Below are 24690 nucleotides of genomic sequence, written 5' to 3'. Positions count from 1 at the left end.
GCGCTTTGGGATGTCCTGAGGCCATGAAAGGCGCTAAAGTACACAAAAAAAAATGGTGAAGGATGAAAAAAGGCAATTGGCCCATTGAAGCTTGCCCATTTACAGCAGTAACTTGCATTTACATTATCTTTAGGTAGAAAAATATCCCACGGTAAACATCCCTAAAGTTTGCCTCTCGATTACCCTGCCAGGCAGATAACTCTGATTTTCCCCATTGTGACTCGAAGTTCTGCTTGACTCCAGCAGCCCAGTTTACTCTCTGCCAGATGCTGCAAAAAAAAAAACTCATTTTTAAATAAGTTTTTATTTCATCTTCATTGTCTGCCATTTCCCTCAAAGTGACAACGCTTGCTGGTTTGGTTCAACAACAATAATTTGCAGTCATAAGGCACCTTTTAATGTAAAAAAAAAAAGCCCCAACGCATTTCACAAAGGCCTAATCAGATATAAATGGTCACTCCACCAAAGAAGGAGATACTCGATGGGTTGACTGACAGCCTGGTCAGCAAGGTGGGTTTTATGGGGGTTCTAAAAGGAGGAGAGAGAGGTTGAGATACTTGGGACTAACCACGGTGACCAATTTAGCAGTGGGACGTCCGCACCCAGTGCATTTGGGCCACTGCTAAATTTGTTGGTGCTATTTTTTTAGGCGTTCCAGGTGGCTGTCTAAAACTGCCGTTCGGTCTCATTTACATATGTAAGGGGGCCTACCAGCGGTTTTAGGTGTCCTTGCTGAAATTGTTCAACGAGTGGAGCAGGAGCAGGATCCGGGTCTTCTCCCCTCGGGATTCTTCAGTGGCCCCTGCGGCTGCCAATGAAAGATCTTTTTTTTTTTTGTTTGAAAAATCAAGAAATTCAAGAGTGTTCCTTTGACTCCGCAGTCCTCGTATTCGCCCCCCCGCCCCCCCCCCCCCCACCCCCCAATCCCTGTTGCCGTTCCAACCCTCCTCCTGGGACATGCCTTTGGTCTGCTGCCAGTGAGGCAAGTGGCCCGATATTCATAAGAACAAGCAGCAGGCCATTCGGCCCTTCGAGCCTGCTCCACCATTCAATGAGATCATGGCTGATCTTCTGCCTCAACTCCATTCACCGGCCCTATCACCATATCCCTTGATGACCTTACTAGTCAGAAATCTATCGACTTCTGTTTTGAATATACCCAATGACTGAGCCTCCACAGTTCTCTGGGGTAGAGAATTCCAAAGATTCACCACCCTCTGTGTGAAGAAATGTCTTCTCATCTCAGTCCTGAATGGCCTACCCTTTATCTTGAGGCTATGGCCCCTGGTTCTAGACTCCCCAGCTAAGGGAAACATTCTCCCAGCATCCACCCCATCAAGCCCTGTAATAATTTTGTATGCTTCAATGAGATCCCCTCTCATTCTTCTGAATTCAAGAGAATACAGGCCTAGTTTACTCAATCTCTTCTCATACGACAGTCCCGCCATCCCAGGAATAAATCTCGTGAACCTTCGTTGCACTCCCTCTATGGCAAGTATATCCTTCCTTGGGTAAGGAGACCAAAATTGTACACCGTACTCCAGGTGTGGTCTCACCAAGGCCCCAATATAATTGGAGTAAGACTTCTTTACTCCTGTACTCAAATCCTCTTGTAATGAAGGCCAGCATACCATTTGCCTTCCTAATGGCTTACTGCACCTGCACATTCACTTTCAGTGACTCATGTACAGGGACACCCAGGTCCCTTTGAGCATCTGCATTCCCCAATCTTTCACCGTTTAGGAAATACTCTGCCTTTGTTTTTTCTACCAAAGTGGATAACTTCACATTTATCCACATTATATTCCATCTGCCATGTTCTCGCCCACTCACTGAGCCTGTCGAGATCCCCTTGAAGTCTCTTCACATCCTCTTCGCAACTGACACTGCCACCTAGCTTTGTATCATCAGCAAATTTGGAAATGTTACCTTTAGTCCCCTCATCCAAATCATTGATATAGATTGTGAATAGCTGGGGCCCAAGCACTGATCCTTAAGGTACCTCACTAGTCACAGCCTGCCATCCTGAAGAAGACCCGTTTATCCCTACTCTTTGTTTTCTGTCTGTTAACCAATTCTCAGTCCATGCTAGTATATTACCCCCAATTCCACGTGCCCTAATTTTGTTCACCAACCTCTTGTGTGGGATCTTATCAAAGGCCTTCTGAAAATCCAAATACATCGCATCTACCGGTTCCCCTTTGTCTACTCCACTAGTTATATCCTCAAAGAACTCCAGTAGGTTTGTCAAACAGGATTTCCCTTTCATAAATCCATGTTGACTCTGCCCAATCTTACTATTAGTTTCTAAGTGCCCAGTTATTGCATCCTTTATAATAGATTCTGGCATTTTCCCAACTACTGATGTGAGGCTAACAGGTCTGTAGTTCCCTGGTTTCTCTCCCTCCTTAATTCACCTCAGTAAAATGCACAAGCTGCCTAAAGAGGCGCGACAGGTGCCAGTAGCTCCTGCAGAAAATGTTAATGATCATCTACAGTTCTTACTCCTGATCGTTCTGCAGTAACATAGAAACATAGAAGATAGGAGCAGGAGTAGGCCATTCGGCCCTTCGAGCCTGCTCCGCCATTCAATGTGATCATGGCTGATCATCCAAACTCAGTACCCTGTCCCCGCCTTCTCCCCATATCCCTTGATCCCTTCAGCCTCAAGAAACATATCCAACTCTTTCTTGAATATATTTAATGAACTGGCCTCCACTGCCCTCTGTGGCAGAGAATTCCACAGGTTCACCACTCTCTGGGTGAAGAAATTCCTCCTCATTTCAGTCCTAAATGGCTTACCCCTTATCCTTAGACTATGACCCCTGGTTCTGGACTCCCCGGCCATCAGAAACATCCTTTCTGCATCTAGTCTGTCCAGACCTGACAGAATTTTATAGGTTTCGATGAGATCCCCTCTCAATCTTCTAAACTCCAGTGAGTATAAGCCCAATCGACACAATCTCTCCTCATACGTCATTCCTGCCATCCCAGGTATCAGCCTGGTGAATCTTCGCTGCACTCCCTCCATGGCAAGAACGTCCTTCCTCAGGTATGGTGACCAAAACTGCACACAATACTCAAGGTGAAGTCTCACCAAGGCCCTGTACAACTGTAGCAAGACATCCTTGTTCCTGTACTCGAACCCTCTTGCTACGAAGGCCAACATACCATTTGCCTTCTTAACCGCCTGCTGCACCTGCATGCTTACCTTCAGCGACTGGTGCACAAGGACACCCAGGTCTCTTTGCACTTCCCCTTCTCCCAATCTATTGCCATTCAAATAATAATCTGCCTTCCTGTTTTTGCCACCAAAGTGGATAACCTCACATTTATCCACATTATAGTGCATTTGCCATGTTTCTGCCCAATCACCCAACCTGTCCAAATCGTACTGGAGTTTCCCGACATCCTCCTCACAGCTTACCCTCCCGCCCAGCTTTGTGTCGTCTGCAAATTTGGAGATATTACATCCAATTCCCTCATCCAGATCATTAATATATATTGTGAACAGCTGGGGTCCTAAGACCGATCCTTGCGGTACCCCACTAGTCACTGCCTGCCACTCGGAAAACGACCCGTTTATTCCAACTCTTTGCTTTCTGTCCGCCAACCAGTTCTCTATCCAAGTCAATACCTTGCCCCCAATCCCATGTGCCTTAATTTTGCACGCTAATCTCTTATGTGGGACCTTATCGAAAGCTTTCTGAAAGTCCAAATACACCACATCCACTGGTTCTCCCTTATCTATTTTACCAGTTACATCCTCAAAAAATTCCAGTAGATTAGTCAAGCATGATTTACCTTTTGTAAATCCATGTTGACTTTGTCCGATCCTGTCACTGCTTTCCAAGTGCGCTGCTATTACATCTTTTATAATAGACTCTAGCATTTTCCCCACTACCGATGTCAGGCTTACCGGTCTATAATTCCCCGCTTTTTCTCTACCACCTTTTTTGAATAGTGGGGTAACATTAGCTACCCTCCAATCCATGGGCACTGTTCCAGAGTCTTATCGAGTTCTGGAAGATGTTCAGTAGTGCATCTACTATCTCTAGGGCCACTTCCTTAAGTACCCTGGGATGTAGACCATCAGGCCCTGGGGATTTATCGGCCTTCAGTCCCATCAATTTTCCTAACACCATTTTCCTACAAATACTGATTTCTTTCAGTTCCTCGCTTTCATCAGACCCTATGTTCCCCGGTATCTCTGGGAGGTTATTTGTGTCCTCCTTTGTGAAGACAGAACCAAAGTATGCATTTAGTTGGTCTGCCATTTCCTTGTTTCCCATTATAAGTTCCCCCGATTCTGACTGCAAGGGACCTACGCTTGACTTCACTAATCTTTTTCTCTTCACGTATCTATAAAAGCTTTTACAGTCAGTTTTTATGTTCCCTGCTAGCTTACTCTCATATTCTATTTTCCCTTTCTTAATTAATCCCTTTGTCCTCCTTTGTTGACTCCTAAACTGCTCCCAATCCTCAGGATTATTGCTTTTTCTAGCCAATTTATATGTCCTCTCCTTGGATCTTATGCTATACCTAATTTCCTTTGTTAGCCACGGTTGAGTCACCTTTTTTGTTTTATTTTTACGCCAAACTGGGATGAACAAATTCTGTAGCTCATCCATTCGGTCTTTGAATGTTTGCCATTGCCTATCCACCGTCAACCCTTTGAGCGCCATTCCCCACTCAATCCTGCCCAACTCGCTCCTCAGACCATTGTAGTTTCCTTTTATTTAAATTGAGGACCCTTGTCTCTGAGTCAACTACTTCATTCTCCATCTTAATGAAGAACTCGATCTTATTATGATCGCTCTGACCCAAGGGGCCTCGTACAACAAGATTGCTAATTAATCCTTTCTTGTTGCATAATACCCAGTCTAAGATGGCCTGATCTCTGGTTGGTTCCTCGACATATTGGTCCAGGAAACCATCCCATAAAGACTCCAGGAATTCCTCCTCCACAGTATTGTTACTAATTTGGTTGGCCCAATCTATATGTAGGTTAAAGTCACCCATGATGACTGCTGTGCCCTTATTGCACGCTTCTCTAATTTCCCTTTTAATGCCATCCCCAACCTCCACCTTACTGTTTGGAGGTCTATATACCACTCCCACTAATGTTTTTTTCCCCTTAGTATTTCTCAATTCTACCCATACAGATTCCACATCATCAGAGCTAATATCCTTCATTACAATTGTATTAATCCCTTCTTTAACCAGTAATGCTACTCCACCTCCCTTTCCTTTTTGCCTATCTTTCCTGAATATCGAATACCCCTGGATGTTGAGTTCCCAGTCTTGGCCATCCTTGAGCCACGTTTCTGTAATCCCAACCAAATCGTATTCGCTTACCTCTATTTGCGCAGCCAATTCATCCACCTTATTACAAATGCTCCTCGCATTAAGACACAAAGCCTTCAGGCTTGTTTTTTTAACGCTCTTAGACCTATTAGAATTATTATTTACTGTGGCCACGTTTGATTTAAACCGTTGATTTCTCTGACTGCCACTTTTGTTTTTCTCCTTCCTATCTTTTGCTTTTATCCCTGTTTTCCTTTCCTCCGTCTCCCTGCTCAGGTTCCCAACCCCCTGCCATTTTAGTTTAAACCCCCCCGAACAGTGCTAGCTAACCTCCCCGCAAGGATATTTATCCCGCTCTGGTTCAGGTGCAACCCGTCCGACTTGTACAAGTCCCACCTTTCCCAGAAGCAGGCTCAGTGATCCAGGAAACTAAAGCCCTCCCTCCTGCACCAACTCTTTAGCCACGCGTTCATCTGCTCTATCCTCCTATTCCTATACTTACTAGCACGTGGCACCGGGAGTAATCCAGAGATTACAACCTTTGAGGTCCTGCTCTTTAATCTGCTACCTAGCTCCCTAAATTCTTGTTGCAGGACCTCGTCCCTCTTCCTACCTATGTCGTTGGTCCCAATGTGAAGCACGACCTCTGCCTGTTCCCCCTCCCCCTTCAGAATGCCCTGCAGCCGTTCAGTGACATCCTTGACCCTGGCACCAGGGAGGCAACAAACCATCCTGGAGTCACGTCTACGGCCGCAGAACCATCTATCTGTTCCCCTTACGATAGAATCCCCTACCACTATTGCTCTCCCACTCTTTTTCCTCCCTTCCTGAGCAGCAGCAACACCCCCGGCGCCAGGAAGTTGGCTGCTGCTGCCTTCCTCTGGTGAGTCATCCCCCTCAACAGTATCCAAATTGGTATACCTGTTTGAAAGGGGGATGGCCACAGGGGTCTCCTGCACTACCTGCCTGCTTCTACTGCTCCGCCTGGTGGTCACCCATTTCCCTCCTGCCTGTGCAGCCCTACCCTGCGGCGTGACCAACTCATCAAACGTGTAATCCACGACCCTCTCAGCATCGTGAATGCTCCACAACCCATCCATCCGCAGCTCCAGCGCCTCAATACGGCCCGTTAGTAGCTGCAGCTGGATGCATTTCCGACACACGTGGTCATCAGGGACACTGGCAGCATCCCTGAATTCCCACATAGAGCAAGAGGAGCATAAAACACGGGGCTGGGCTCTCCTGGCATGACTTACCCCTTTAATTAATTTTAATTAATTCAATACCACCAGTTAAAGATATACTCTAGGGCGCTTATTTACCAACTGTCCCCACTACACCACAGAGACCCAAGAAAATATAAACCGCAGAATTTAAGCTTGTAATAAAAGAAATACTCACCAACCAATCACTTACCTGCTTCCTGGTGACATCACACTTGGATTACTTTTTACCTCTCTCCTCTGCTGTTGAATTGGTCGGGCCTCACCTCACAACTGCCGCCGCTTTTAAAGCTCTGCCGCTGGTCACTGCCCTCTCACAGGTCCGATGCTCTGATCGGGCCTCACCTCGCAACTTGCCTCTGAAGGTGTGCTTATATAGACATTATAAGCGAGAACCAAATTGGGGTTGGCCGTGATACCCTCCATAGCCAAATAGTCTGCTGACATTCACTGTTTGAGCTCATGGATGAAGAATTGAGTCAGCTGTGGCTCAGCTGGTAGCACTCGCGGCCTCTGAGTCAGAAGGTTGTGGGTTCACAGTCCCACTCCAGGGACTTGAGCACAAATATCAAGCTGACACTTCAGTGCAGTACCGAGGAAGTGCTGCACTGTCGGAGGTGCCATCTTTTGGATGAGAGGTTAATGAGCCCAGTTCTGCCCCCTCAGATGGACGTAAAAAATCCCATTGGCACTATTTCGAAGACGAGCAGGGGAGTTCTTCCTGGCCAATATTTATCCCTCAACCAACATCACTAAAAACAGATTATCTGCTCATTTATCGCATTGCTGCTTGTAGGACCTTGCTGTGTGCAAATTGGCTGCCGTGTTTCCTACATTGCAATAGTGACTACACTTCAAAAGTACCAAGGTCATAAAAGGTGCTATATAAATGCAAGATTTTCCTCCCCTCTTCTTTCCACCCCCCCCCCCCTCACCCCTTCTCTTCCCCCCCCCCCCTCTTTCCCTCTTTTTCCTCTCTTCACTTGGGTGAGATAGTGGAGGGGTGCCGGTCCCTGAAGAACTGTTCCACAGCTGAAAGAGGTGAGGGGAGAAAATTGCAAAAGTTTAAAAATGTTTGCTTTGTCTTCTGCATTGGTAGATTGTGTACAGATTACCCAGTTCTGTGTGGCATGTGGAAGTGGACAGGAGGAGTGAGCGGCTCTTTGTGCTGTGTGCCGGCAGTGGAATATATAGCATACCTTTAAATCAGAAGAGTAGGTAAGATTCATTCTATGTAATATTGTACTACGTAAGCAGTAATAGATATACATATATAATACATTGCCAAACAGGGGAGCTGAACAAGGCAGGACACAATTGTTTTTGAGCACATGTTTTTTGCATTATTATAGTAAATTAGAAATATTGTGATTCTATAATAATCCGTAAAATAAAAATACATAGAAACTCCCGTATTCTTTAGTATCGGTCAATCAAATAAATCCCCAAATGATGTGATTTCATAAGCTGTAGTTCTTTCGTTAAAGGTTCAGCCTTTGGAGGCTGTCATTTGCTGTTGTTCATCATGCTTAGCTGAAAAGCTAAGAGATCTCGAAGTTTCTGTATATTATAATACAGATTAACGGTCTGCAGTGCTGCAGACCAGTAACGATGCTTGTGTTTGAGTTGCGCTGTTGCAGATTATGGTATTGTTCAACGTGTGACAGATTCACAATTGTGTCTGTCACCTCCGCTGATCTGGAATCAGGAAATAATTATTTGTTCGAACGAATGAGGATCTATTAAAATTACGCGGAAGAAAAAATGCTAACCAGAGGTGACGTGAGGAAAAACTTTTTTTACGCCACGAGTGGTTAGGATTTGGAATGCATTGCTGGATGGGGTGGTGGAAACAGATTCGATGGTGGCTTTCAAAAGGGAATTGGATAATTACTTGAAGGAGAAAAGATTGCAGGAATATGGGGAATGAGCCAGGGGGGTGGGACTAACTGGATTGCTCTTCAAAAGGGCCGGCACAGACTCAATGGGCCGAATGGCCTCCTTCTGTGCTGTACTATTCTATGATTCTAAGTTTGTTTTGAAATATTTGCCCTAACTAAACTACAGCACCTACCCCCCCCCCCCCCCCTTGCCTGTGGTTGAATCCATTCTAATTCCACAACAACTTTACAATCTCATGAACATACCTTCCTGGTGAGCCAAATTGTCTTCAGTCAAACAGCGAGGCTATCGGGGATTTAATGATGTTATTGAGACATTCTCGGGAGATATGTTCTATCTAGGGCCACAGACGATCAAACCAGCCAGTCCTGAGACCAAAGTTATTAGCCTGCTGGGACGTGTACTGTTCCAGTACTTGACATGCATCGCTGGATGTTGTTCAGAGTGTTATAACAAGCACTTGAAGTATAAGTTTGTGTGAGCTGGCTCCAGTGAAATACACAGCAGGGTTTTCATCTCTGAAAATAGTTGTTGACCCAAATTATTGTATTTTTGTCGGTGATGAAAATTGGGACTACATTTCTGTATAGGCTGTAAATAAATAAGACTATAAAATTTGAAATGAGACGAGACTAAAAGTGAATTATTGAAGCAACTTGGTCCTTACACTAGAACCAGATGCTGGAAATGGGCAGATGAATACAGTCTTGGTTGACACTCAAGCCCAGTTTATTATTTCTCACATTTGTGGCCTCGGGAAGATTGCGTGAGAAGTGAAATAAACGTTATACTTTGTGACATAAATTAAAAAATAATAATATTCTGTGGACAGATGAAAATATGGAAAAGAAAAATGACATTTCTGACTTTTAAAGATGAAATATGACTAACATTTTTGAACAAAGGTTTTGAGTAAAACTAGCATCAAATTTCTAATGAAGACAATAGATAGAATAAGATTGACATTTGAACTAAAGAGACCGAGGAAAACTAAAATGACTTTTAGCATGAAAACCAGTCCTGTCGATACACCGTTCTGTTGTATGTTGGAGAAATATTTTCTGCTCTCAATAAAACCTGTACCATAAAATATTTAACAGCTGCAGTCTGATCGCTGTAACCCTCCAGCTACCTTCAAACAGGAATCTCCGTCTAGACTGACACTTCTGCCCAGACTTCCCCTAGGGGTTCTGCTTCTCGGTATCAGCTCAATCACCTAAGGGAGTAAGGAAAAATGGAGGGGGAGGGGATTTACTTCATCCACCGAGCACATCTCCCATCTGGTTGACAAAGGAACTGTATCTGTTTGAAACCTGATTGGTAAAGGGAAGGAAGTCTAAATATTTGTTGGCAACTGCAAGTGCCAGTTGATTTTCCATGCTTTCCACTTGTTGCTGGTTCCAAAGCCGGACGTGTTCTTTCATCCCCATTTCCCAGCCCCTAAACTGGCCTTTTAATCTGTTTCATTTCCTGTGTTTTTTCAGTCCTGACGAAGGATTTCGACTTGAAACGTTGACTCTATTTCTCTCTCCACGGATGTTGCCTGGCCTGCTGAGTTTTTCCAGCATTTTCTGTTGTTATTTCGGATTTCCAGCATCCGCAGTATTTTGCTATCGTACTAGTGTTGTAGGATGGGACTGGGCAGTGGGTGGGGTCATAGCTTGAGGGCAAATCTTTACTGATTATCACAATTCATAGAAAACCCAAGTACAGGTACATCATAATTAGGGCAATGATTTGTCGGCACTCGGATACTTGTAACGTCTCTGCCCATGTAACTTGAATTCATGTTAGGGGTTCGGTAGCACAGTGATCCGGAGCCGTGAGTTCAAATCCCACCACAGCAGCTGGGGAATTTAAATTCAGTTAATTAAATAAATCTGGAATAAAAAGCTAGTGTTAGTAATGGTTCGCTAATGTCCTTCAGGGAAGGAAGTCTGCTGCCATTACCCGGTCTGGCCTATATGTGACTCCAGACCCACAGCAATGTGGTTGACTCTTAACTGCCCTCTGAAATGGCCTGGCAAGCCACTCAACTGTGACAAATCACTACAAAGACTGCAGTGGTTCAAGAAGGCGGCTCACCACCACCTTCTCGAGCAATTCAGGATGGACAATAAATGCTGGCTTTGCCAGTGACACCCATGTCTCTGTGTATGTCAGCTGCTGCTCTGGATCTGAGCCCATTATCTCTAGAACACTTTCTTTCCCTCTTGCTCTTCCGTCTCCTCTCCCCTCCTGTTACCGATTGATGCCACTTTTCATTTCTCCCCTTGGGTACTTAGCCGACTCTAATCCCTACCCCAGCCGACTCTAATCCCTACCCCAACCGTCTCTACTCCTCTGCTTTCCTACTCTCCCACTGCTGACACAAGCTCAACTCCCCTCTGCCTCTCTTGGCATTCTCCAAAGGGCCCATCGAGGAACCCGTCACTGCCCCCTTATGAGCAGCAATCCCAGTTGTCCCATTCTCCTCTCTCGCCGACGTTCCCATCTAATGTACCCACAGGAGCTAACCGTCCCGTCCTGCTCAACCCTCCCACCACCACCACCCCCTTGGATTCTGCCAGTGGATCAGTCATTGCCTCTCTCCGCATTTCCCTCCAGGATGTTGATTCACGTGTTAATAAGGCCCTTGCTATCCACAAACTTATTGTAGATGATTGCATTGACATCCTTTATGTGACTGTAACTTGGCTCACGGAAGGTGACACCTTGCCTCTTACTGAAGCCTCCGTGGCTAATTTTCTGCCACCTGCCCCACCTGAACCACAGTGGTGGTGTTATGGTCCTGTTACTGATTGATGCCACTTTTCACTTCTCCCCTTGGGTACTTAGCCGACTCTAGTCCCTACCCCAAGTCACACCTTGATCTCCCTCTCCACTCCTCTGGTACCATCTTCTCCTTTTGAGCACCTCACCTTGTTCTACAGCTCTCACCTTTCCTTTAAAATACTTGTTGTCTACCACCCCCCCCCCCCCCCCCAAGCCTCACCACAAGTTTTTCTCCACCTCAGCACCAAGTTGACTGTTCATCCTTGGTGATTTCAGATCCTCTTGCCCTTTTTCGCCTTTGAATTCACTGCCCCCCCCCCCCCCCCCCGTCCTTCCTAAACCTCTCCCTCCATATAAACTCTCCTACCCCTATTCACGACTACCCCCTTGACCTTACCATCTCCAATCCCCTGGCCGTGATCACTGACAAGGCCACCTCTCACCACCCACATCCCACTTCCAACCCCACTTCCTTCTACGTCCACACTTAGAAAAAAAACCCTCCCCCAAGTTATTTACAACTGCACTTTCAAACTTGAGCGTATCTGGTGCACGACTAATTTAGCCAACGATTGCCAAATCTGGTTGGACTACATTAAGTGCTATTGGGCCTCGCTCTGCCAAAACCACCAACTAATCCAGGATCATCCTGGAGAGCAAATATAACCCCTGGAGAGCAAATATAACCCCTGGATTCTTTTCTCCACCAACAACCGTCTCCCCTTCTCCCCTCCAATGTGCAAGGAACTCATGGACTTCTCAGTTACTACGGTTGAGATCACCCATCAGTTGCCTCTTTGAACCAGGAGTTCCTCTGACTCTGGCCTCTTGTGCATTCTCTTCTCCCCACCATTAGCAGTCGTGCCTTCAGCCCACGCTCTGGAATTCCCTTCTAGACCCATCTGCCTCTCTATCTCTCACTCCGTCTTTAAGACCCTTCTTAAATCCCACCTCTTTGACCCAGCTTTTGGTCACCCCAACTAATATCTCCTTCTTTGACTCCGCATCCATTTTTTTTCCCTTGCGCCTCTGTGAAGCGTTTTTTCTACATTAAAGCCGCTAGATAAATGCAAGTGGTGGTTGTTGAGACATTTTATCAAAATTAAGGTAACTGGAGAGTAAATTGAGCTACATATGGCAAGTGCAGAAATTTGCCATGCCTTGTGTCATGCCAGATGACTTACTATAATCACAGAGGTGGAAAAAGTGGACTCTGTTCAAAAAAAAAAGTATATCTTGGTCCAACCATTATGCACTCATGCTTGCCAAGCCCTTGACACTACAGATAGGCAATTGCCTCCATTCCCACATACGGTGCTTAAAAGTTTTCTGATCACCATATCCCCACATTCTGTACACAGGTTTAAAGCTGTGCTTCAGATTCCCCTTTACAGAGGTTGCAGATATTTGTCACAGAAAGCAGTTTTTAGCCTTTAATAACCAATATACATGAACTGAAGGTTGCAATCTGATTGAGCGGGGACTTGTTCACTGCTGTGTCGACATTGTGTGAGGCACTGAATGGAGGCTCCAACTAGGTCTGGGGTTATTGTGCTTCTGATAACTTAATGGGCAGGATTTTCGTTGGGCCGTGGAGGCGGGATTGGAGGCGTGCGGGGGGTTAAAATCTTGAAATCGGGGGGCACGAACCCATCCTGCCCCCAACCCGCCTCCATGCCAGTTTCAAAGGAGGCGGAAACCCAACCTGTGCTGGGACCCGCCTCCCCAAGGCGGGAATGGGATTATAGCCAATTAACTGCCTGTTAACAGGTAGTTAACAGGCAGTTTTTAGCCTAATCCCTATTTTTATTGCTGAAGTGTGGGATTCCCGACGGCTCCAAACCATGCCAAGTTAGCGAAGCGGGCCGTCGGGCTGAAGGATTTTGGAGGGGTCGAGATGTCTGGTGTTCAGGTGAGTGATGGGTGCATGAGTGAAGAGGTTGGTGTGTGTAAAGTGTTTAAAGAAGTTTTACTTACAATTACTTACCTTTTACAGCCTTCCTTCCTTCAGGTCTCAGGAGTCCCTCATCTCACCGGCACAGAAAGCAGAGTGGCTGCGAGCTGTCAAAAGTTGCAGCATTCAGCTTTCTGTTCTGGAGAGATCTCTAAATCAGCCTGAGAGGAAGGAATTAACTTGGAGTACAGATTGTCAGTGTTTGACAAACACTGTCAAACGCTGATATTTCATCTGTCAAAAGCTTTTGAAACTGGCTTGCGATTGAGATAGGAACAGAACTGAGTAATGATGTGCGTACGCCAATCTGTAAAGACATGCCAATTATGTAGAGTCCAGACAGTAGTGCGGGCACATGTTTAGCAGCATTTGTGTTATTAGAAAGGCACTTGCATTCCTAAATCTCTATTAACGGAAACCTTTTTACAATCCCGCAGATATCAAGAGGGCTGGGTACTTATCTTGTACTAAAACTTCCCATCTTGCCTCCCCCTGGCTCAGTATCCAGGATCAGAAAAGATGCTGATCTGCATTACTCCCCGTGGGCCCCTTTTGACAGATGAAATGTCAGTCTGTGACGTCACCTGTTGCCGGGTGGCCCTTAATTGGCCTGCTGAGCCCGCTGGGTGGGCTCCACAAGGTCAATCAAGTGAAAATCGCGTGGGTTGGCCACAACTCGATGGAGGTGAGACTACAACCCCAAAAGTTGTAGTCACACCTCCTCAATGAAAATCCAGCCCATAGTATCTGAGGATTCGGTGACTGTTTGATCACATAAACTAATCACTTTGTATAGCTTGTATCCTGTCCTTAAAATAAAAACACACAAATGCTGGAAATACACAGCAGGCCAAGTCGGCATCTGTAAAGGTAGAATACCGATTCTGATGTTTTGAGTGTGTACTGTTCACCAGAAGCCTGTCCTGATGAGAGACACGAACTCCGGATTCCTCCAGGAACTGAGGCACATCCAGGAGCACTGAGCCATATAATGGACTCCCCTTCACTCACTGGCTTTGCTATGTTAACACAGCATATTCTTCAATATCAGTCAATCTCTGACTTTTCTGTGCGATTGCTCCATTATCCATAGTCTTTAAGTGGAAAATGTATCTGGTTATTTGAACCACAAAGCCTCCTTGCAATGTGGATACATTTTCCGGATTCTGTCACTCTGCAAGATTTTAGTATATGATGGCATATCCAAAGTTTTGATGCTAATTTTTTCTACATATGCCCCGTATAAAACTTATGCATTTTTTCCCCCCCCCCCAGCCTCATTGAAGAGACAGGAGCTGAGGAATCGGCCCTTGATGCTTCCCAATCGGAAAGTAACTGTGGGCGTTGCATGCCTCCTGTCTGTGCTGTCGGTGCCGAGAGCTGTCTCGTCGGGGACTCTGCGGTCTGCTCCTTCATTGTTTCGGATGATGTTGTCGTGACGGTGGCTAAGGAGGGTCAGAAATGGAGGATGAACTCCCTCAGGCTCCCAGCTGTCAGCTGTGAGGTTCAGATGTTCCAAAAGATTGAAGAGATAGACTTCACTTCTCATCCCAACTCACTACGTTGTGAAAAATCCCCCGAATCGAGTTACCCGCCAGTGTTGTGTTGCATTTACCCTCAGGCTGAGAAGGATTCCAAGGAGCAGAAGAGGGGTGATGATTCCTTCTGTCTTGAATCATCTCTTTTCAGCCTCCTCTTTGGTCTGGATGCGAGCATGCTGCACTCGCCCATCATACTTTGTGGGCTGCCAGATGGGCAGTTTTGCTTCTTACCCGTGAAATATACTAGGTCTGAGGCCAAAGGTCATGCGTCGCGAATGACCGTGCTGCACCACCTCGAACAGCCAGTGGTTTTTATTGGAGCCTTGACGTTAAGGCAGGAAGGGAATGATGATCAGGATCGCCAGTCATCGACGGACAAACCACTGATTCCCGACAGTATTGTCGTGATGGGGAAAGGTGGCAAAGTGCTGATCGTCCAGGCCAGCCTTCAAATGGAGATGCGGCTTCCCAACTTCACTGAGTACCACCTTCGAGGGCCCGTCATCGGTGCCTGCTGCCGCGCCAATACTCTTTATTACAGCACTGGCTCGGATTTTCTCAGCGTTGAGTTTACCTGCAGTGGGAATTCTTCTGCCGTTGCTGGGAGGACAGCAGATGAGAGGGACGGCCAATCTGATGGTGTTTTGCCCTCCATCCTTACTCCCATTAGTCTGAACATCTGTGGGATTGCAGCTGTTTCCACACCTTCACTGACACCCGAAGGTAATCGATCTGCACCCTTAGCCGGGACTCTGGTTCTGAGCCAAGGTCTCCGACCTGAAGCGTTAACTCTCTTTCTCTCTCCACAGATGCTGCCTGACCTGCTGAGTATTTCCAGCATTTTCTCTTTTTATCTCTATTTTCATTGCTGTATATTTTCCCTCCTCCCAGTAATCTCAGAGGGGTGATACACTCTGGGTATTTAACTAATGGCGTAGGGGATTGAAGAAACTGGCTTGTGATTGAGATAGGAACAGAACTGAGTAATGATGTGCGTACGCCAATCTGTAAAGACATGCCAATTATGTAGAGTCCAGACAGTAGTGCTATTTGTGTTATTAGAAAGGCACTTGCATTCCTAAATCTCTATTAACGGAAACCTTTTTACAATCCCGCAGATATCAAGAGGGCTGGGTACTTCTCTTGTACTAAAACTTCCCATCTTGGCTCCCCCTGGCTCCGCATCCAGGATCAGAAAAGATGCTGATCTGCATTACTCCCCGTGGGCCCCTTACTGACGTCCGCAAAGCGGTTCTGTGCTGAGTGTGTGGACCTGAAATGGAGGGCACAGGGGAGGCATATGAAAGTTTACATTGTAAATCATTCACCCTGTTCTTTAGCATTGGCATTTAAATGTGCTGATCCTTTGGGCTGGGGGGGGGGGGGGGGGATTGGTTCTACAGTATCAATTGGACACAATCGCAGTGTTGTCAAGGCCTTGGTCCCATTGTAATGTCGAGCTCCTGTAATTTAAGTGCTGACAGATTGCTTGCTGATGGCCAGTGAGCATTCCTTGCTCTGGTGAATGAATGTGGAACTCCCTCACCACAAGAGCTGCCGCTGATTCTGTGGGACGATGATGTCTGGACACTGCTGTGTGTGGCTGCTGGCTATTCTAATTTAACTGCTATAGCATATCGCCTCTCTGGGGAGTGAAAATATTTTCTGCTATATGCCATATTATTGCATTAACACTCGGATTGCAAACTCTTCTGTGTGTTTTATATGAAGAGAAAAGTGTACTTGAGAAAAGCATCCTCATTTTCAGTGTATTTGAATGTTCTGGTCCCGATTCTTACCCTGACGGCCGGACTGTCTGGGCCTCAGAACCCTGACTGCTGCCGAGTCTGCTCTGTGGTCAGAGACCAGGATGTAGGTGGGCTGAAATGGATGATGTGAGGTGTCCCTTTGTTCCCCACTTGTGTTTTTGACCAGGTGATGTCGACCTAGTAGCGCTGACTGAGAAAGGAAAGGTGATGCTGTGTACCTTCCCCCGCAGTCCGAGTGCAGCCCAGAGCGTGAAGCTCCAGGCAGCTAGCGCAGGACAGCGCATCAAGGACCTTCTCTCGGGGATTGGCAGCGTCTCCGACAGGTAGGAGGACAGTCCTTAAGTTAAAATTTCCAGTTCGCTTTAGTAGTACGTAAATGTGCTGCCTGGTTCAGTACCGAGACAGGCAGACCAAGGCTTAACTCGCACTCTGTGCTGAGTTAGCTGAATTCATTCACGGCAGTGGTGGGGATTCTGCAGTTGACGGCGGTGTCTCTGGGTTAAGGTGGGGTTGCTGCTCCTGATCAGAAAGTGTGAACAGTGGGTGACAACCAGGCTGGGCTCTGCTGTGGCCCCCCCCCCATCCACAGTTGGAAAGCCTGCCAACCCCTCACCATCTCAGTTTACACATGACGAATGGCTACTTGGATTTTGCTGGAAGTTGCTGCTACCTGTGGAACTCTCCCAGCATGAGTCAGCCTCTGTAGGAGAGGAGGCGGGACAATTGGGACACCGGGAAACACAAAATTCACTGTTGTTTTTTTCGCCCCCAGAATCACGTCCTTGAAGCGTGTCATGCAGCAGAAAGACAAGGCCTTAAAAGGACTGAACCAGGACTTCAACATATGCTGCGCGCTGCTGTCCAATCAGGAAGGCCAGGAAAAAGGACTTGTGCCCTCCAAACAACCAATCGGCTGCTGCGTCACTGCAAGGTGGAACCGTTTGCTGCTGCAAGATTCACTAGTTGTTTCGTGCATTTTGGAGAACCTCAGCGATTGGCCACTGGAACACAGATGGTCTCTTTGTGTCAAGCTTGTTACCCAAACATCTGCTTTGACCAAAGGCTCGGACAGCACAGCCCTTACTTATGCTTTTCCCATCAGTGAACTCCCACCCAGAAAGAAGATGGAGGTCACTGTCCCTTTGATCTCCGAGAGTGATAGTTTTATTGCACTTCCTGTGTCGGTTCACTGCTTTCTCTATTATAGTTTGAACAGCATTATGGCAGGGAATGCCAGTGGACTGCCCCTCTCTCATAATTCCTCGCTGTCTCCTAGACTTTCAGAAAGTGATGGCATTTGCCTGCCTCTAAACACTCAGGTTATTGATTTGTTAGATTGCCTGCACATTCATGAAGGAGGAGCAACTGAAATGGTGCCACCCCTGAATAACCACCACAAACCTAGCACATCAGACGCGTTGGAGATGTTTCTACGGTCCTTTATGTGCTCTGAAACTAATGACATTCAAGGCAATGAAAAGTTAAAAGGATCTTTCAGTGTTCCAGGCAGTGACAGGACAGCTACAGGACCTTTTACAGCTTGCCTCAAGTTGTCCTGTGATCTGGTGAAGGTTGCTCTGAAAGATTTTGGTACAGGTGGGGAAAGTTTTATTTTTGAATAATGAACTGAAATCTCTGTGCTCTAAATGTGTAAATCTGAGACATTCTCCACCTGTTTTTCATTTCTCTGCGGACCACTAACCCGCTGAGCGTCTGCACAGCCAACCTGTGCCAAGGTCTCTGCCACAAGATCTAAGCTTGTGCAGAAATTCCCGGCACGCCCCCCCCCCCCCCCCCCACCCCGGGACACTGTCAGGCCATGATTTGGAGCTTCCTTCAAAGGCCCAGCTGTGGTCAGGTGGTTTTGTGGGGATTACCACTGTGCTAACAACCCACTGACACATTGTGAAGCTTGTGGGGTAGATTTTGACACTGTGCGATGCTGTGAAACGGCAGCCTGCTTTACATCTCTCCATTGACTTCAATGGAAATAAAAAGGGGGGGAGATGTACAACGGGCAGCCGATTTGCTAACACCCGTTTTACATTAACGCACAAAGTCAAAATCGACCCTTTTTTTCCCTCCTTTGCTCTTTTTTTCTCCATCAATTTTTCTCCTCTTGGTGGTGTTGCTGGGGTTAGTGCCAGGTTTAGCCGTTGCCCTCGTACCTCATTATTCATGTGTCGACAGATTATTCAGTAGGCATCCCCCCCCCCCCCATGTCTGTACATGTGCACTTATTGACATGAATCAGTCATTCATGAAAGAAAGACTTATGAAATAATACTGAGCGGCCTACGGGTGGCGCTGTCCAGGGAGAGTATAAATACTCGGGCACGGGCCCAGCTTGCTCAGGACATTCTTTAACAGGAACTAGTGAAAGACACAACTAGACCTCCATGTTGTAAAACAGTTGATTAAAGCTTTGTTTAACGCTTAGACCAAGTGCCTAGTAGTTTTCTTACGGCACTTATGTCTTAGGACAATTGTAGCACATCGCTGAGCTGGCTGAGATCAGTTGGCACTTCCTACAGGTCAGGATTGAACTGTTGTCTCAGTGCCTGGTTCTCCTGGTAGAGGCACATAGGAGGTGCAGTGGAGATTGGTGGACTGTACAGTGCGTTGGTGCCGTCGCAGTTTGTGCCTCGCGGCAGCTCATTGGCATCCTCGGGGGATCTGGCTGTGCTCTGGGCATGAAACATAAAGGGACAAAATAGTTTGCAGCCTTCTTGGAGCCGCTATATGGCCCTTCTGGCAGTCTTTTGTATGGAACATTCTGGAACTTTCTGAAGCATGAGATTTAAAAAAAAAAAAAAAAACCCCCATGAGCATTTTGACTAACTGCAGTCTGTAACAGTTGTTGCAGCTGATTTTACCGTTGTAGGGTTTTTTTTTTATTGCGGGGCTGTCTTGTCGTTCGGGTTTCAGTAAAGTATAACTGGAAAACCAGGCGGCAGGCTAATCATAAATGTTGTCTCTCCAAACTTCAGTTGTGTCTGGAGAGAGTCTGATTGCCAATTCTGGTTGGACGTGTTCCTGGAGGTTGCATCACGTGACCTCCCTCCGTCAGCCGCCCCATCCAGTCAAACAGCCTGTTTTTCCATCTCCCCAATATTTTTATAACTCCTAAACAAGTGTTTAAAAAAAATGGGGGGGGGGGGGTGGAAATCCACAATTTTTCTCCTGGGTTGCTTGCAGCAGCGCTGAGGAGATTGATCTTTAATTCCTGGAGAGTCCAGGATGATTCTGCAGGGTTGGCGGCCCTAAGCGAGCATTCTGAGCGGAATAAAACTGGGGTAAAGCAGTAGTTGTACTGGAGGTGGTGAGTTAAGAGTATCACATAAGAAATGCAGTGGCTTAAGTCTGCTTTTTCCTGTAGTGTCTTTAATTAATTCCTGGGATGTGGGGGTTGCTGGCAAGGCCAGCATTTATCGCCCATCCCTAATTGCCCTTGAGAAGCTGGTGGTGAGCCGCCTTCTTGACCCGCTGCAGTCAGTGTGGTGAAGGTACTCCCACAGTGCTGTTAGGGAGGGAGTTCCAGGATTTTGACCCAGCAACAATGAAGGATCGGCGATATATTTCCAAGTCAGGATGGTGTGTGACTTGGAGGGGAACTTGGAGGTGGTGGTGTTCCCATGCGTCTGCTGCCCTTGTCCTTCTAGGTGGTAGAGGTCGCGGGTTTGGGAGGTGCTGCCGAAGAAGCCTTGGCGAGTTGCTGCAGTGCATCTTGGTAATAGTACCAATACATTAGATTAGCCTCGGGTGGGTTAGATTAGCCTCGGGTGGGTTAGATTAGCCTAGGTTGGGTTAGATTAGCCTCGGGTGGGTTAGATTAGCCTCGGGTGGGTTAGATTAGCCTCGGGTGGGTTAGATTAGCCTCGGGTGGGTTAGATTAGCCTCGGGTGGGTTAGATTAGCCTCGGGTGGGTTAGATTAGCCTAGGTTGGGTTAGATTAGCCTCGGGTGGGTTAGATTAGCCTCGGGTGGGTTAGATTAGCCTCGGGTGGGTTAGATTAGCCTCGGGTGGGTTAGATTAGCCTAGGTTGGGTTAGATTAGCCTCGGGTGGGTTAGATTAGCCTCGGGTGGGTTAGATTAGCCTCGGGTGGGTTAGATTAGCCTCGGGTGGGTTAGATTAGCCTCGGGTGGGTTTGCTTCTGTTCCCCTGCCCCCCCCCCCCCCCCCCCCACCACAGTCTTAATGATTTATTAATTCTACTTGAAACAGTAGGGTGAACTGCTGGGGAAGGGTGGGCTTTGAGCTATTTTCATTGTGTGTTACTGAAAGGTGAGCAGGAGCCACTGAGCACCGAACGGCCTGTGGCAATCATTGTTACACAGATGTGGGATTATGTGAGGAAAGTATCTAATTTCTCTGTCTTAATATGTATGGTGAAAATAGTATCCATTCGAAGTCCTCGCTGCTCCTAACAACACCAATTATGGGCTAGGTTCGGGAAAGGTGACTGGTTTGGGTAGGCTGGGACATTATCAAGAATGTGTTTCAGAAGAGACAGATCATTTCTTTATCTTAAAACCAACTAATTCCTTACTATTTTGTATGTGATGTATTTCTCCCCCCCCCCCCCCCCCCCCCAAATAAATTTTGAAATATTTTTTATTTCCGCTGGTCAGAGAATGCAGTGTGTTACATTGTCCTGGAATCTGACTGTCATGCAGTTAATGCCTTGTCAAAAATCTACAAAATTGAGTAAATGAGACTGAGATGATCAGTCTACATTTGGCATAAAATGGGTTTGATGCTGATCCTAATTTCCATTGTCAGACAGCCAGATACTAGAGTGTCTCCAAGCCCTACAATCCTGTTTTCTGCCCACACGCTAAGATATGGCACTCATTTTATTCAATGTGGATGGAAGGAAGACTGAGGGACACCCTGCAGGATTTAAACCAAAGACCTTTTGGCTCCGAGTCTGGTGTTCAACAAACGGACCTACCCAACTTTGAAGCTTGGCATTTTACTGTCGCAGAATCAAAGTCACTGCTAACTCTGGGAATGTACTGCTGGCATCTAGTGGCAGGATTTGTGTACTGCAGTGCTGGAACATTACTTTCCACTTGTCAGACTTCATAGAAACTAGGAGCAGGAGTAGGCCATTCGGCCCTTCGAGCCTGCTCCGCCATTCAACGAGATCATGGCTGATCATCCGGTCCCTACACCGACTGCCATCCCACCCAAGCCCTATCCCCGTAACCCCACATATTTAATCCCCCCCCTAACACTAAGGGCCAATTTTTTTTTTTTTAAATTTTTATCATGGCCAATCAACCTAACCCGCACATCTTTGGACTGTGGGAGGAAACCGGAGCACCCGGAGAAAACCCACGCAAACACGGGGAGAATGTGCAAACTCCACTTCAGACTGATATTACTACAGGTACCAGCTTAAAATGGAAGGCAGGTCTTAAAACTGAACCCACAGTGTCCTGATAAAATACTGAAGCCAGTGCAAGCTTGTTAAATGTTTTACTTTTGCAAATGTTGCAGTTTGTTTGGCTATTTTTTGGGGGAGAAGGATGTGTTCTGAAATAAGATTCTGATAACCTCATCATAATAAATTCATTCTAGTCCCAAACCATGAGATGCTCCATTATTACCCTGAAAACGCTTTTAGGTTCTTGCTTCTAATCTGATTTTTGTTTTGTAGTTGGAGGGTTTGGTTTATGAAATCCCTGCTGTTATTCATGATCAACTGCACGAACATTTTCTGAATTAGGTGGTTTCAAAGATTTTCCAGATTATCGCCCTGAGTTGTTGCGTTCCTTTTTTCCCCAGGAAATGCTGCGGAGAATGGATGTGATGTCCTTCGATGGCTGCTGTCCGCAAATTCTGAGATGGAGACGGCAAGGATGCAGCCTCTACCAGTGGTGCACTGTACCGCACCAGACGGCAGTAGTGTCCGGATACTCACAAAGCAGGTGAATGGTTAATGGTCGGTACTGTAGCAGCATGCCAGTCAGTTGCTGCTGGGTTTACATGTCCTGCCCACTATTAAAAGGCTTAAACAGTGAGAGACAGGAAGCCGCGGAGAGCAGCAACGACATTTAATAAAAGGTGCGAGCTCTCAGGTTATGGATTGATTTCCATAGAGTTTAATTGCGATGTTGCTCTTGCTGTACAGAGTGTGTAGTGTTTGCTGCTTATTTAATTTAATTACAGTGGCAGCATTTAGTTAATACTGGGTTATACCCCTCTCATTAGCAGCATTTAGATGTCCTGATCCAATGGCAGTGACACTTGGCCTCTCCAAACCTACAATGCATTGTTGTATTATTCCTTTGCCTACAGGTTGATGTCTCCGATTTCTCGGTTGATGGACCAGTCAGCACGGTGGAAATTGTGATGGAGTGTTCCTCGCTGACTACATTTTGTTTCTTGCATCAGGCACTTGCACGGCGTGTCCAGGTAGGGAATGGACAGTCTGCCCCTGCCACAGAGTTCTCCCCGCCCTAGGTGCCGTATGTTATCCACTCTTTTACAGTCCGTTCAGTGACCTGGACTGAACCCTGCAGTGGTGCCATACGTTGTCTAGTCCTGTACAGTGTTCCCCAGTGAAACACTGAGAGATCCCTGAACTGGTCACCGGTTGTTACTTCATAGAATCTTAGAGCACAGAAGGAGGCCATTTGGCCCATTGTGTCTGTCCCAGCTCTTGGTCTGGAAGTGTTTCCATCAATGAGTGAAGCTGTTGTAAGATCCAGTTTGATCGTTGTGTATTTTCTACTTGTTTCCGCGGAACAGCAGTCCTGTTAAATGGAGCTGTTAAAACCATTTTAGTTTTGATCTCCGTGTTTGATGCAAAAATTGGTTCACTTTGACCTGTTGTCCGTCTGCACTATTAGTCAATCATTTGAAAACCACCCAATTAAAGTGAAAGGAAAGTCCAGGGGAACCCTTTGCTGTTCAAAGTACTCCTCCCATTTTATGCAGTAATATCATAGATTTGACAGAATTTTGTTTGACGTTTTAGAATAGTCCATTTTCTTCTTGCATGGAGTGCCTTGAGTTAAGTTGCTGCAGTGTCCTCCCCAATAGCGTCTGTAGGAAACAGTAATGAGATCAGAACTCCAAACCAGCTCCTCTGGAGCCATGGTACCCCCAGGAAACCACTTTACTGGGTGAGATCAGAACTCCAAACCAGCTCCTCTGGAGCCATGGTACCCCCAGGAAATCACTTTACTGGGTGAGATCAGAACTCCAAACCAGCTCCTCTGGAGCCATGGTACCCCCAGGAAACCACTTTACTGGGTGAGATCAGAACTCCAAACCAGCTCCTCTGGAGCCATGGTACCCCCAGGAAACCACTTTACTGGGTGAGATCAGAACTCCAAACCAGCTCCTCTGGAGCCATGGTACCCCCAGGAAACCACTTTACTGGGTGAGATCAGAACTCCAAACCAGCTCCTCTGGAGCCATGGTACCCCCAGGAAACCACTTTACTGGGTGAGGAATCTGCGAGGAGGGAACCTTGTGTTCAGGGTCTTTATGCTAATAAGAAAAAGGGAAAATTTACAATTCTGCTGAGTATTGTTTTACTCTATAAAATGGGGTGAACTTTGAACAAGAAGTATACCCCCTAGACTTCCTTTTCCCTTTAACAAAACATTGGGAATGTGCTACCTGTCTCTCGTTCTAGGCAAGTGGGTAAACGTTTGAACCATTGGTCTCACTTTGTGAGTTTCAACGTTGAGAAAAGGCGTTCAGCCCCTTGAAGCCCATCCCTCTAATACCCTAACTCTCCCATTATAGCATCCAGCTGTACTTTAAGCAGCACTTTTTTTCCCTTTCATATCCTTTACTTCAAAGAGATTCACTATACTTAAAAAAAAAAAAAAAAAACAACAAAAAAAACAACAAAAAACCTGATTGTACAGCTGTAGAATGCAAGGCTGAACAGCAGTGTTGGGGGAAATGTAAAAAGCGGACTGTCTCCATTCAGCTGTTCCAATCGTGTGGGCCACACATCCCTCACTGATTCCTGACATGCAGAGTTAGTAGCCTCTGCTGTGGGGTGCGGGGGGTTGGGGAAGAGAGGGCAAATAGAGCCCAGGTACTTCTGTATAGGAAGGTTGGAAAGATCAGGAGGGGTGTTTGCTCCGCCGGGCCTGTTTTGATTCCACCCCTGAATACTGACCATTAACAGCAGGTTGTCTGTGTATCTCCTTGGTTGAGTATTGGTTTATTGTTGGGGCATTTGGAGA

At 46.5% G+C, this 24690-nt stretch overlaps 1 protein-coding gene across 4 annotated transcripts in view; it reads left to right on the top strand.

The window, feature by feature from the left end:
• LOC147102815 (Fanconi anemia core complex-associated protein 100-like) overlaps positions 1-24690 on the top strand; it is a 128287-nt gene that overhangs the window by 5229 nt on the left and 98368 nt on the right. For 3 of the 4 annotated variants that reach the window (XM_085963656.1, XM_085963654.1, XM_085963655.1), the window contains exons 2-7: positions 7630-7748; positions 14437-15425; positions 16638-16794; positions 17244-18067; positions 22265-22407; positions 22778-22894. In XM_085963656.1, coding sequence (XP_085819782.1) covers positions 7630-7748; positions 14437-15425; positions 16638-16794; positions 17244-18067; positions 22265-22407; positions 22778-22894 — 2349 coding nt within the window. Of the gene's footprint in view, positions 1-7629; positions 7749-14436; positions 15426-16637; positions 16795-17243; positions 18068-22264; positions 22408-22777; positions 22895-24690 lie in introns of those variants that run through there. The other variant, XM_085963658.1, reaches the window with a different exon arrangement.

Source organism: Somniosus microcephalus, chromosome 21 (assembly GCF_052327205.1).
Source record: "Somniosus microcephalus isolate GS21.2 chromosome 21, FLI_Smic_1.0, whole genome shotgun sequence".
Taxonomy (NCBI): Eukaryota; Metazoa; Chordata; class Chondrichthyes; order Squaliformes; family Somniosidae; genus Somniosus; species Somniosus microcephalus.
The sequence above is the reverse complement of the archived record's forward strand: the minus strand, read 5'-3'. Positions and strand labels throughout refer to the sequence as shown.